Source organism: Leptinotarsa decemlineata, unplaced genomic scaffold, assembly GCF_025532065.1.
Source record: "Leptinotarsa decemlineata unplaced genomic scaffold, Ldec_3_MD MMD2_tig00026330_RagTag_RagTag, whole genome shotgun sequence".
Taxonomy (NCBI): Eukaryota; Metazoa; Arthropoda; class Insecta; order Coleoptera; family Chrysomelidae; genus Leptinotarsa; species Leptinotarsa decemlineata.
Window position 1 is genome coordinate 2087656 of NW_027412690.1, and position 14649 is coordinate 2102304.

The 14649-nt window shown below is 38.2% G+C and overlaps 1 protein-coding gene and 1 long non-coding RNA gene across 5 annotated transcripts in view; both read right to left on the minus strand.

Moving 5' to 3' along the window:
* The window catches only part of LOC141485747 (uncharacterized), a 726844-nt gene that overhangs the window by 460715 nt on the left and 251480 nt on the right, over positions 1-14649 (minus strand). The window lies entirely within an intron of this gene.
* LOC141485687 (uncharacterized) lies at positions 7237-8658 on the minus strand. 2 transcript variants are annotated; one of them, XM_074182960.1, is made up of 3 exons: positions 8524-8658; positions 7752-8460; positions 7237-7712 (listed from the first exon to the last, which is right to left on the minus strand). In XM_074182960.1, the coding sequence occupies exons 2-3, from the start codon at positions 8454-8456 to the stop codon at positions 7323-7325; spliced, it is 1095 nt and encodes a 364-aa protein (XP_074039061.1). In that variant the 5' UTR covers positions 8457-8460; positions 8524-8658; the 3' UTR covers positions 7237-7322. The 2 variants fall into 2 exon arrangements, with proteins under 2 accessions (XP_074039061.1, XP_074039060.1); XM_074182959.1 differs by having other exon boundaries at positions 7238-8460.

A 14649-nucleotide genomic window follows, 5' to 3' on the forward strand; every position in this document is an offset into this window, starting at 1 on the left:
AATTGATCAATCCTCTACCAGTTTTATTTGAATGCAATTCAGTAGATCTGCATCGACTCATAACCCCTATTTAAATAAAGGAATCGATGTGGAACCCTGCTTATATAGTCTCCAACTGTCATACAATGCGCATATTGAAGCAGAAGCAGCAATTTTCCATCGATAATTTCGATGAAAAAGTGGGTGGTGGATCGGGAAGCGGTGTCAAACAACGTCACGGATCTTTACTTCCACTTTCTATTCGCGGCCTGATTATTGGACCTTCTAACTGTGGCAAGACAAATGTTATGATTTCTTTGCTAACGCATCCTCTAGGATTACGATTCGCAAATGTTTATCTTTATTCAAAGTCTCTTTATCAACCTAAATACGAGTATTTACGTGAAGTATTATCTCCAATCGAAGGGTTGGGTTTTTACACTTTTGCCAATAATGCAGGTGAAATAGTAGAGCCTTCAGACGCCAAACCTGATTCGATATTCATTTTTGATGATGTTATGTGCGAGAAACAGGATGTTATACGATCATACTTCAGTATGGGTCGTCATAAAAATATGGATTGTTTCTATTTAGCCCAAACATATTCACGAGTTCCGAAGCAATTGATACGAGATAATGCAAATTTTATCGTAATGTTCAAACAAGATGATATGAATCTCAATCATATTTTTTCCGACCATGTATCACCAGATGTAACATATAAGCAATTTCAAGATATGTGTGCGAGATGTTGGGAAGATAAATATGGATTTTTAGTAATTGATAAGGATCGAGAAGTGGTAAATGGACGTTATCGAAAAGGATTCGACGCTTTCATATATCCTTGACGTTCTTGAAGAATTGAATCACTTGAGTGCTAGATAGTGGAGATAACACTTCATTATACAAATTCTTGGAGTGAATTATGGAGGGAAAAAATGATGATGAAATATGTTTAAAAAGAAAGTTAATTGAAGTAACGGATGCCGTTCGGAAGAAATTCAATTATATCAAAAGTAGTCGTCTAGGTGATCAATCAGCACTCGAGAGGATCTATGAGCCAATAATAACACCTTTGAAAGTAATATCTGCCAATACTGAAGGAGCATCTCAAATGAATCAAGTGATGCAGAAAACAAAGCCTGCTACACCATTAACAGCCAAAACTATAATTGAAAGTGAGTGGAAACCGAAATTTGAAGGGGCTTCCTCGAAGGATCTTCAAACCTCTCAATTGACAACTTTAGATTCACAATCACCTAATGTATTCGATGATGGTGATGAAGTACAAAAGCATATAAAAAAGTTACTATCAGGAAATCCCTCTTACGATACAGTCTTTGGAGTACACATGAACACTGAAACGGGAAATTTACAAATGGGAGTAGCTGATGTGGAATTTATCGATGAGAAAATTGTGTTTATGAAAAATGGTAAAACTATTGGCTCTTATCAGGGCACTCCAAAACTATATAACTTGATATTCATGAAAGTACCATCGAGAAATATCCCCTCTTCCGATATGACCACATATGGTGATATACTCAAATTAACAAAGGCTGCATATAAATACAATGAGAGAAAACAAGGTCTTCTATCGAATAATTGGAAGAAATATAGAGAAATAATCCTACCATTATTATCCAATGGAAACCCTAGTAGAGAAGGTGCTGGCATGATCAAAATACCCACCCAGAAAAAATATATCAGAAATAAGCATACAGATTATGTTTATTGGAATGAACTCGAAGAATTGATTGATCGCCTTCGACTACTTTGGAGTTCACGACTGGCTGGACATACCGGACATGATAATGAAATATTAGCCATAATTGAGGAATTACGTGAAGAAGGATTAGTCTATTGACCGCAATATCATGAACATGATGTGTGAAACTGGCTCAGTCGATCACAAACGATCTAACTATGCATACCACAATTGATAAATTTGGTCGTAGAAGAGGTGGTGTTAGTAAACCAATAGTTGGAAGATCTGGTGTTGGATTCATTCTCACACCAAATGGTGATTATGATATTCAGAATAAGCGGTTTCAAAATGTTGGTGAACCTGTAGACAGTAAAGATTCTGTTACTAAAGGATATGTTGACGATCACATTAGAAAAGTCAATGAGACAACTCTGAAGTATTTCCAAGAATTCATTGCATCAACGCTACGTAACATCGGAAAACATATTGATTCAAAACATAATGAGGTGCAAATAATCATTGACAAAAATGCACTCATCACTTCTGCATTAGCTGATCAATTAAGTAATGTGGAAAAGCGAACTGACGTAATAGCTAAGTTGGTTGATACTTTCACTGAGCGAGTCATTGAAGTTTAATAGTCAATCGTTACACTTGCACCTGAACAGTAGAAAAGTGATTCCTCAATTTTATCATCTTGAAGAAGTCTTAGAGCAGTAATATGAGTAATGCAAAATGGCAGGTTGTGAAAGAAATACACAAGCCGGCGCGTCGAAATTTCCCCGTCGGAAGACAATAATAAAGGGTTTTTCTGACTTGTGGCAGATGGATTTGATGGAAATGCAACCATATTCTAAAGAAAATGAGGGATGTAGGTACATCCTTATAGTTATCAACTGTTATTCAAAGTTTGTATGGTCAAGGCCGTTGAAGAATAAAACTGGTGATTCAGTTACTGCAGCTATGGCAAGCGTGTTGAAAGATGCTAAATATACTCCAAAAAATTTACAATCTGATCATGGTACTGAGTTCTATAATTCGAAATTCTCATCGTTAATGAAGAAACACAACATCAATCATTACTCAACATTCAGCACAAAAAAAGCTGCAATTGCAGAACGAGTAATCAGAACATTGAAGAGTTGGCTTTATAAGGAGTTTTCACTTCAAGGTCATTACAAGTGGTTGAACATTCTTCCTAGAATTACTCGTCAGTATAACAACAAAGTTCATCGTACGATTGGTATGAAACCTGCAGATGTGAAACAGTCTACTAAATTGTCAATGTATGCCGAATCTAAGAGTCCACATGTGAAACGTAAAAAAAATACGTTTAAAATTGGGGATAGTGTTCGAATCAGCAAATATAAAAATGCATTCGATAAAGGTTATACAGCAAATTTTACAGCTGAAATATTCAAAGTTGTGAAAGTTAATAATACAGAACCTATAACTTATGCATTAGAAGATGTGAATGGGCAACCAATCAAAGGCTGTTTTTATGGGCTGGAGTTGAATAAAACGAAAGATCCCAATACGTATTTGGTGGAGCGAGTTTTAAAAAGAAAAGGACATCGCCTCTATGTAAAGTGGCTGGGGTTCTCTGAAGATCACAACTCATGGATCGATGAAAATTCTTTAGTGTAATGACATTATCATGATTGTACTCAATATTAGATAAAAAATAAAAAAATAGTGTATTAAAATTGTTTTATTTATTAAAAACTAAATAGAATAATAACCTTAGAAATGATGCAAGTAATATGTAAACTATTGGTTTTATTTTTCATAAATTCAACATATTGAAATCACTTCAAGATGTGTATGTTAGCATAAGATTTCCATGAATCCTCCGTCTCTCTATCCGCTCTTCATGGGTTAGACACCAGCACTCTCGAAAGTGGACATCTCTGTTGGGGTGAAATTGGCCGACATTCTCACACAATTGCCAATCATTTCTACAAGCACTGCATAAATTGTTCCAACAATCCACACTATATTCACCACATTGTAGACATCGCTGGACTAATGTATCGCAAGTCGCTACACAATTTATGCATATATTCCTTGAAATGCCCATATTATTACACATAATCTCTTTCGAACATTCTCTGCACTGCTGGCGGTAGTCACTTACTTCTAGAGTTGAACCATTTATCCTCTTCCGAAGTGGGTCTGGATTCCTTGCCACAACACATCTACGACACAGGCCGGTACATGGGTTGATATATGTTTCAGGCCAATACCCATGGCAGTTGTAACACATTATATGTTTGCCAATTTTGATTGGAAAGCCGCGTATTGTCGGTTTTGTATCCCACTCTTTAGGGAAAGACATATTCACTGATAGATGTACAAATATTCAATCGATGAATTTACACTCTCACGCTCCCATGTTTCCCTCTTATAAACAGGTACCGTGAAGAGTGGGGTAGAGTGGAGGGAGCTACCACCACCACTGTCAAAAATCATATAAAAATCGGTGAGTGATTGTAAACTTCAGTCAGTATTCAAGTATCACCACAAGAATACATTAATATGTCTGCCCAGAGAGCTGCTGTGTTAGCATTATTATCTCAGAGAGATATTAATAACCATGAGCTGGTGGAAGAGTTTGAAGACGTTGGACAGATAGTGGGTGTTGACGAAGAAAATGATGGTGGAGATATGCAGTATGAGGTGAATGAGCAAGGTGCAGAAGGTGGCTTAAATATCGAAGACGATGAGGCAATTGAGCAAGGTGTTGGGGATTTAGACATTGATGATGATGAAGAAGGTCTTGTTGAAGAAGAAGATGAAGGTATCGCAACAGATTCGACTCACGAGACTGACGACAGCGGAGTAGTTATTGGCAATGTTGAGTGGTTGAATATCACTGAGACATTGGATGATCCGTTAGATTTGTATTGTGTAACGGATAGCCATGTCAGGATCAAAACGATTGACGGTGAAATAGAGAAGTTGTGTTGGTGTTGCTTCCGCTTTTATTCTGTGCGGAATAACAATGGAGGGTATTATGAGCACGTCGACATTCATTACACCGCCCGCTTCATGGAGATGGGGCAAACATGGTGTAAAGCATGTGATAGGCCTTTGACCAACTTTAGGAGAATAGCCGTCTGTATCATATGTAACAACACCCCACCTCTGGAGATGTAACCGTGGACCTTCGGGTCAACAAAAAAAAACAGCCCTTTTCAGGGCTACATTATTTAAACAAAGAGTAGATATCTCATAATGAGATTGCAACAACACCCCATCTGCGGAGCAGTTACCGTGGACTTTCGGGTCAACAAAAATACAGCTCTTTTCAGAGCTACAAACAAAGTGTAGATATCTAATAATAAGATTGATCACTCAGTCAAAGAAATAGAATATTTTGAGTGTCACATAATCATACGAAGAGTAGTTTGTAATATATGGATATACCTCTAAAATGTACATCCATATACATATGAGGTATGCACAAATGTGTTATAGAATATGTAAGTTCTCTGAATATCTTATCTTTGTAAAATAAATCACATTGAAAAATGATTGTTTAAGCGTCCGAGTGGATTTGAATCTGTTTGATAACATACTAGCTCTCTCTTATCTGAACAATTGCAGAATTCATGTCAAGATTTGGAAATATGATTTTCATGAGACAATATTTCAAATTCGAGGGGTGTTTATTCAGAGTAGTCAATAAGAGTAATTGGTATTGTAATTCAGAATATTTATTTCAAAGGTGGAAAGGAGAGAGGGAGGTAGACACTGCCCCAACCACGCAGTGTCTCGTGTACACCAACCAAACAAAATGTGTACTCCGAGGAAGGATAAAGGATGGGTGAAATAGGGAAAAAAATAGGAAAAAAAAAGGAAAGGATTACAAGTCGTCGTCGTCGTCGCTGTCATCGGGTCGGGGGAAGTACTGCCACATCACCGAACCCTCAGAAAACGCCATTTCCTCCGCAAATGCGTCGTCGTCCCAGAGATCGTCATCATCATCATCCGAGCTGCTCGAGTCTTCGGAGTGGTCTTCGGTACTGGTCACATGCAGTACCTGGACCGAAGATGTGGAAGGGTGATGAGGCGTGGTGGTTGAATCGGCCTCCATATCTGGATTCACCATATCGGAATCCTCCAACTGAAGATCCGGGAGTGGCGCTGTAGGTTCTTCCGCCTGGGGTCCGGTCGTGGAATCGGCTTCCTGGTATGTTGACATGCTGACGATAGCTACTCAACTGAAGATTACATTGAGGAACTCCTACATTTATACTCTTGCACAGGAGGGGGTATAGTGGGAGGCGGAGTGGGGTGGAGGTGGGGGTCGCAAAAAACGCGCCCCGGATGCAAGTGGCGGATGTTGAGCGCCCCAGGCCGCGAAGCGATCACTTCGCGATCGCCTATACAACCTTTCCCTTCGTTACTTCCGAATCCGAATATACATTGCTTGAAATTTCTTTATGATACGAATTTTTATCAACATTATTAAAATAATGTTCCAAAGATATTCAAAGATAATGATTAACTGTTTCCATTTTCTAATTAGTTCGTTTTATAGCGAAACAACTAACGTTTCACCGCAAGGGTGTACCGATATAGCCCTATTTTTTTCACTACTACCAAAAAGAGTGGTTAGGTTGAATGCTGCCCCATCCACGCAGCATTCCGTGTGCACCAACCAGGTACTATGTGCACTCCGAGGAAAACCTAACCTAACCTACCTGATCATCATCATCATCATCATCTATAATGATGATGTCAGGTTCGGGAGAATCAACCACCACGATGATATTTGGTGGAGCGATTTGATGATCTTCAAGCCACAGTTGATCCACAAGTTCTGGGCTGGCAAATTCATCATGTTCAAACTCATCTTCGTCTGAGGTTACATCTTGTTCTTCATTCAGCTCTATTGTTGTATCTGAATACCCATCGAATTCATCATCGGGAGATGTTGAATCAACTACAGCAACTTGAATGTCACCATAGGACCAATTCTCTGGTGGGGCAAAATGAGGTTCACTGGTGGAATCAGCTTCCCGAATAATTGGTGTTGCTTGATTCATGATGAACGAACAAGTTGAAGAATATTGAGAATACAATCTTATTTATATGATTTGAAGAAAGTGGGGTAGAGTAAGGGAAGGGGAATATGTGAAAAATAAAGACCCACTAGGTTATTTATTCAAGTATTGATGTGAGAATTGGGGAATTAATCCAATATAATATTCATTAGATTCATGATTTCATTTTTACACATTCACATAAATGAAATTTGTTTGAATAATGTTGAGAGAAGTAATGATGAGAGAAGTGTCAAAAGGTTTTGGAATTATACTCAGAGCATTACTAGAATCACCTTTATTTATTCTCTAGAAAAAATAACTATTTTACAATTCACACACTTTCAATGTGACTAGAAAATGACTAGAATGAAGGAATAAATACTGCCCCAACCACGCAGTATTTTGTGTGCAACAACCAAAATAGATATGCACTCCAATATTCCTTATTTTATTTTTTCATTCATAACATTCATAACCTTAAAATTAACATGCAAGTTTTTATTATATTCCTAAAATTACAATTTTTTTATTCTAAACATACATCTAACTTAAACTAAACAAAAATATATTTACAAAAGGGGTTAGGTATTAAGGAACCCCTGGCACATGGCATCCCATTCCTGAACAAGAGGTCCATATTTTTGGATGTAAGCCAAACTCTTTCCTTGTTGCGAATCTTCTTCTTGAAGTTTCGCCCTAAGCAAAGAGAGTCGCTTCTCTAATTCCAGTTTCTGGGCCTCGATGGTGGAAATATCCGCCATCAAGGCCCTTTTTCTGGAATCAGAACCATCCACAACCTTCTTTTCCCTCAAATATCTCTTTTTCACAGACTGTGCATAGGTAATAGACTCTTTGAGTTTATTACCCTCTACCACAGTCTGTGAAAGGACATTTTCCGGGCCAACCTCTTGTTCGGAATGCTCAACACGTACCTGGGGGGTGACTGGAGGGGGCGACGCATCCCGATGGACCTGGGGGGTGACTGGAGGGGGTGACGCATCCCGATGGACCTGGGCGACGACTTCCACCAAGTTCTGCACCTCCATCACTGGAAGGGGTGCTGTAGGCCAACCAACGTAAGGTGAGTTCTTTTCACACTTTTTGCGAAAAGCACTCAACTTACCACCCCTCCCACCTTTGGCTTTGGATGCCTTCACAGGTGCGGACTTCTTCACAGGTGCGGACTTCTTCACAGGTGCGGACTTCTTCACAGGTGCGGACTTCTTCATCTTCTTGGCCCTCTTCACCGGTTTCTCGAACTCATCCCCTGAATCGATGGGCGACAATAGTTCGATGGGCGATAAGAGACTTTGAAGATGCGATAAATCCGCCAGAGACTCGTCCAGGTCCGGGTTGTACACATTCAGTAAATCTTCGATTTGGGGTGCTGACAAAGAAGTTGGTCTGAATGTCGACAAAGTTGGTGGGGGGTCAATCTCCTCCTCGGGGGTTGGTTTGAAGTCCTCGAAAAAGAACTTCAAGTCAGGAGCCGCCACTTCCTGGGTGGAAGTCATCCCCGGTGGTGGAATGGGAGCCGCCACTTCCTGGGTGGAAGTCATCCCCGGTGGTGGAATGGGAGCTGCAGCTGGTGGTGCAGCTGGTGGTTGTACCATGATGTCCTGTAGGACAACCACCCTCCTCCGTTCTACATCCTCCAACTGTCTCTCACTGAGAGTGGTAATCGGGGTCATCAGAGCATTCCTCAGAAAAGACATGATTCTAGAAAGAGAAAATGAAAATATTAGACAATATAATATAAATAGTATGGAAGTGTGTACTTACATCAAGCTGCTTGGAATTTTCAACTAAGTTGGCTGGCAGGTATCTCAGGTTGGCTGCTTCTTTCGAAGGAAGACTGCAATCGAATGATGAACTGTGGCCTCCTCCTCATGTTTTATAGCCGTATGCTCCCTACTACTTCGGGTGGGAATGGGAGTGGGGGTGGAAGTGGGGTAGGATAATTCGTTTGAAATATTCCACAAGTATGAATTTTACAATTTGTTGAACAAACCAGATAATGAGTGAAAAAATTCAATTACTCGATTGCTCTTCCAATAAGGCAATGAGTAAATTTAATTTCTTGTCACTTATACTGTTTTCATCTTTCAGTACATTCAAAAGAATTCTTAAATTTTGTTCGGAACTTGTCTGATAGAATTCAATATCGTTGTGGCCCCAAGGTAATGTCTTGGTGGTATTAGGAATGATGAATCGCTTATCATCATTATGTGATAGCGCGACTTTATTGCACATCAACGTGTAAATATCATGTAAATCACTCCTGAATACATTCATCTTTCTAAATATTATACCGCCTGTTTCAACAATCCTAATGTAATCTTCAATTGAAATTTGATTTTTTATAACGGATTTTTTGATACCTTTTGCTTTCTTTATTTCATCAGACACACTTTGTACATGATATGCTTTCGCACCGGTGCCATGGAAACTGATGATGGGATCACTCGGAAGTTCATCCTTCATATTTCCAATCACCGATTTGCTAACTGGCACATTGAATTTATTACCCAACCTATAGTTAGAAGTGTCAAATTTGTCAACATTTGCAATCATAAAATTATAAAAATTATCCGTCATTATTTTCAGTATCAAAGAATCCGTATCGGTATAGAGAAGAGAAGCTTGTGGTCCGTAATGTTTTTTGATGACATCATAGAAAAAATCATAAATGACTGTTTTCGACATATCCAATATACTGAACCCCAAATACAATGGTTTATTATAACAAACCTTAACTTTATCCATATGTATGACGACAAAGTCTTCCGAAAATATGGATAATGTTTTGAAATTGGGACGAGCTATCAAAGCATTGGCACCCATACCTCTTCTTATGGATTCCCAATGTGTGACAATTCGAATGTCTCTTCTATTGTTTACATTTTCCATCGTTTTGCCAAATATGGAATTTATATTCAATTTGAAGTAACCCTTCTCAAACTTATTGGTAGCCTTATTTCTCAAATTTGTATTCAAATCGATATATTTTTTCAGCCACGGTGACTGATTGAATCTGAGAATTCTATGAGTTTTCATCACCATCAAACCATTACGGACCGCTTGTTTCAAATTCCTATAATGAACGATATATTTCTTTTTATCATTCAAATTAGGAATAAGTTTGGGTATTTTGGACTTTGAACCAGGTGGTATAATACTTTCAACCAAAAATGGTAAATCCGAATGTAGATCGTGTAACTCGACAGGGTAATGCACATCTACTTCAAGTATGTATCCTTGGGGGCTATCATCTGGAATACTATTGATATCCAACTGACATATTTCACTGGCGGTCAACCAAGTGAACCCACCAAAAGGTAATGATTGAGACATGCTATGACCATACAGATTTGTTGCATCCAAATACATTATGAAAGATGAAGGTTCTTCGGGATTATAATTTGGAAGAAACTGATTGTTTGCAATATGCTTTCTCTCCGAACACTGGCTTACACCACCACGTATACCGTTTTGGAGAAAATGCACCATATCGATATCAGTTAATAATTCCAAGTTGACACCCGTATACTTCAACATAGCATCCCAAGAAAGACCTGGAGAAGTGAAATAGTGAGCAGGATCCAATTTATATGTATCTAAACTCATATTTCTAAAATTTTCAAAAATATCGCACAACAGTAGAACATCAGATTTTAGGTATATGTCAGAATATTCACCCAAATCTTGACAATTGAATGTGTTCCATACCTGCTTTACTCTATCATAATCCTCATCAGAAACATGTTTTTCATTTAATTTATCATAAAAGTCCACCTTTGATGGTATACTAGAATAATTTAATTTATCTAAAGAATCGATAAAACTGTACGGAAAAACACCTTTCTGCCTCATAAGTTTGAATTTATCCTGTTCCGGAAAATATTTTCTTGTTTCCACAAAATGTTTTTCATCTAAATTGTCACCTAACTCTTGAAGGGAAGCAGCCATAAATTTAAAACTATCGATGAACCTTAATTTCAAAAACTTATTTTTCATCACTCCATTGTGATCTACTATTCTCTCCATAATTATATGTTTCGTGAAGGAAACATACTTTTCTTTAGTTTGAGCAATGACATCAACTTTTGTTTTGTTTGTGCATAACTCTTTTATGAACAAATGACAGTCATACCCACTGAGATTATGAAAAATTATGGGTATAAAGTTGGGCAATTTGAAATTGAGGTTACAAATACTATGTGCAGCTCCATTTCTTTTTTTCCCCGTTAGATGGCAGTGGTCACGCACCTTAATATCACCATCACCGAATGGTTCTCCACATATACCACATGTGGCGGCAATATTGAAATCATGCTCTTCCTCATCAGTCAATGGACTCATTGGAATGACTTTCTTCAAATATTTGTGATAAATATTGGTGACATCAGCCTCCAAGTTTGACACAAACACTTTAGCTGCATCAGCACCTCTATATAGTACAAATTTAGATATAGAATCATCAAAAGAGCACTTTATGAGGTAAGAAAAAGCATATGGTTCATGAAGATATGTTCGATTTGTATAAGAGTTAGCAGGATTTGGCTCATTAGTATGCACTGGTTTCAGAATAGATTCGAAATCAGCATATACAACGAATGGAACCCTCAACTGTTTCTCGATATTTTCAAATTTCAAAATATTCTCAGGTACCCTTTTACCAAATTTATCAACCCTGAAATTTGTGGATGGTGTCGTTGTCGATATGTGATTACAATCATTCAACTGATGTCGCAATAAAGTTCGTTCATTATCAAAGTACAATAAACAACCATCACAAAAATACTTTTTATGACCACGGGCAGATATTTGTGATGATACTAGTCTCGATAAATCCTTAATCCAACAATAATGACTATTACCAGAATCATCTGTGATAATCAACATATTAACATGACTATTTAATCTACGTTTAGAATAGTGTAACGGACCCACAACTTCATATTCAATTCTACCATTTTTAAAAACATTTTCCAACCCATAAACATTGATAGAGCAATCGTTCATAACCTCAAACTTAGGAATATCTTTCAACTTAACTGGAAATTCCATACCTGCTACATTCAAGACGGTTGAGAAGTGGGGATATGATGAAATTTCATTAAGTTTCTGACTGGCAGGGTATAAAGCTGAAGTCACAGCCCACGCAAAGCAGCACTGATCTTGATTAAGAACATTCACCACACTTTTCTTCAATTCGATGAACCTTGGCAATTTGATGTATGAAGACCCTCCGAAGGGGCTATACTTGTTGATATTCACCTCCAAGTACAAAATTTTCTCAATGGTCCAACCTGAAAATATGGGTTTTCTCTATAAGTCCATCATCATCAACATTTTGACTAGATCACATACCTGAATCCCGATCTTGAAATTCCGCTGCTTTAACAGTTAAACTATCTGCAAAACTGCTATAAACCACATCCAAATCATTCGATTGATCAATTACTTCATTGGGATTATTAAATGATTTGATGTCTGAAAGATCCTTAGTTTGCAGACTGTACCGCCCAAACACTTCCATGTTCACTTTCATGCATTTATGGATATCCAACACTTCTTCGAGTAGTTTCACTACTTTCTGCTTAATTTCATTGAAGAATGTTGGGTAATCCATGTGGTGGTTTTCACTGTCCACTCGGTAGCTCACAATTCGACACTTGAAAGCTGTATTGACAATTTTCACACCTTCCCCATATTGAACACATGCATTTGTTCTGTGCTGCAACGTCCTCCGATGTACATTCATCTGATCGCTTGCAATAGTCAAATTGCAGCAAACGCATGTTTGCAGTGTTGGAAGTGCTGGGGGTGTCAACCGTTGCCTCTTCGATGTTGGAGGTCCATCACCATTTGCGGGTGTGCAGGAATCCCGCTGATGACGACGTAGGTTGTCACTACGAGTGAAACTTTTTTTACAATCAACGCACGAATACATCTTGTATATAGAAATATCTACCGTACGATAAGGAGAATTTGAAATGAGTGAAACGTTCACACCACACTCCTTATAAAAGCCCAACTCCTCCCCCCCACCATAACCCAAATGAGAGCTACAAGGTCAACATTCAATGCCACAGAGCAAGCTCAAGATAGTCGAAGTGACGAACGTCAATGTCAAACCCCACACTCAAGGTCAAACACCGCAACGCCTAATCCCACTGTATATTCTGTACACGTTACGATTTCATTCAAGGTCAACATTCAATGCCATGGAGCAAGCTCAAGGTAGTCGAAGTGTCGAACGTCAAGGTCAAACCCCACACTCAAGGTCAAACACCGCATTCAAGCTCATACTACGTGTACGACGTTCAAGGTTAGGTGACGTTATTCAAGGTCGTGTGACGTCTCAAGGTCAAAAGGGGTGGGGGGAGGCGTTCAGTCGGCATTAGCACCCTACTTATTCTTGACTTTTTAATCGGACATTACTCGTATATTTACACCCTAAACCAGTGATCGCCAACCTGTCGATAGCGAGCTACCGGTAGCTCGCGGATGCAATTCTGGTAGCTCTCACAACGATTTTAATTTAAAAAATACAAACTGCAAAAATCAGAGAAGCTTCCGAAAATTCCACAAAAAAATCTAATTGTCATAATATCAAACATAAACAGCGGCAACGTTGCGGTGAGCGATCTACCGCTGACGCCATCAAGCTAGAATCGGCTAGAACCGACCAGCCGGACCAGCGCGTTAGTGTTCGAGAACGATCTGGATTGCTTTGAACGGGATAAATACGCACGGCGCGGCGACATTGCGCTTAGTTTAAAACTGAATGCGTAACCAACGTCCAGCGGTTGAGTTAGTAGAGAACAACAAAAATAATATTATGGCAAGCAGTTGTAAAAAGGTAAAGACATACCACTTTCATTCGGAATGGGAAGAACAACACTTTTTTACAGAAGTTAAAGATAAAAATGTGTGTTTGTTATGTAATACTTCGGTCTCCGTTGCTAAAAAAGGAAATATTGAGAGAGACATCATAAAATTGTACATTCTAATTTTGAAAAATCATTCCCACTACATTCTGCCACCAGAAAGGAGAAACTGAAACAGTTAAAAAAAGCAGTTAATTGGACAACAATCAATATTTTTAAGAACAGTCGACAAAAACATTTTGTTATTAGTTTATTATTAGTACCTATGTATTATGTATCACCAGTTAAATAGTAAATTAAATACATATAATGATGAATTAACTGTGGGTTATTTCATTTACGTTGCGTTACGTGGCTTCCGTGTGGGTAGCTCGCTGTTTGTTCCAAAATCAACAAAGTAGCTCAACACATTGAAGAGGTTGGCGACCACTGCCCTAAACGAAAAGAAAGAGGAAGCCAAAGCTATATCCATGGGATCACGATGATGGGCTTGCTTGCGAGAAATTGTTGCAAGCAAGTCTGAGAAAACTGATACAATAGAAAAAGGTCCAACATTGCAGCTGAATGCGATACGTGCCTCGGATCAAAGAGCGTTAACAATGAATATTGAAAATGAGACAACGTGCTACTACGTATTGTGTTTAAGATATCGGGACGAAATTGCCTAAAAAGTGTCATTTTTTAAATATTAATTGAAGTTGGCCTTTCTTAAAAATAAAGGTTCACAATGGAAAATACAGTAAATAATATACGATTCTTCTAAATTGTATACCAGTAAATATGTCTTCAATATTTTATTTGTAATGAAAGAATGACTCCAAACCGTGAAATTTGCATGTTATTCAAATTTGTTTCAATCAAATTACAATACACAAATATTCGAAAAAATTTGTCAGTTTCATTGTCAAACAGATGAAAGAGGGTCGGGGATGAACGAGTGACTAAACAAGAGAAAGCCAAACCAGTGAGATAAACGGATACCCAACATTTTTAATGATTATTTGGGAATTTG

Bases quoted from the DNA above. Each gene is read 5' to 3' on its own strand.
- LOC141485687 (XM_074182959.1), bottom strand. From the start codon at position 8,456: ATGTCTTTTCTGAGGAATGCTCTGATGACCCCGATTACCACTCTCAGT.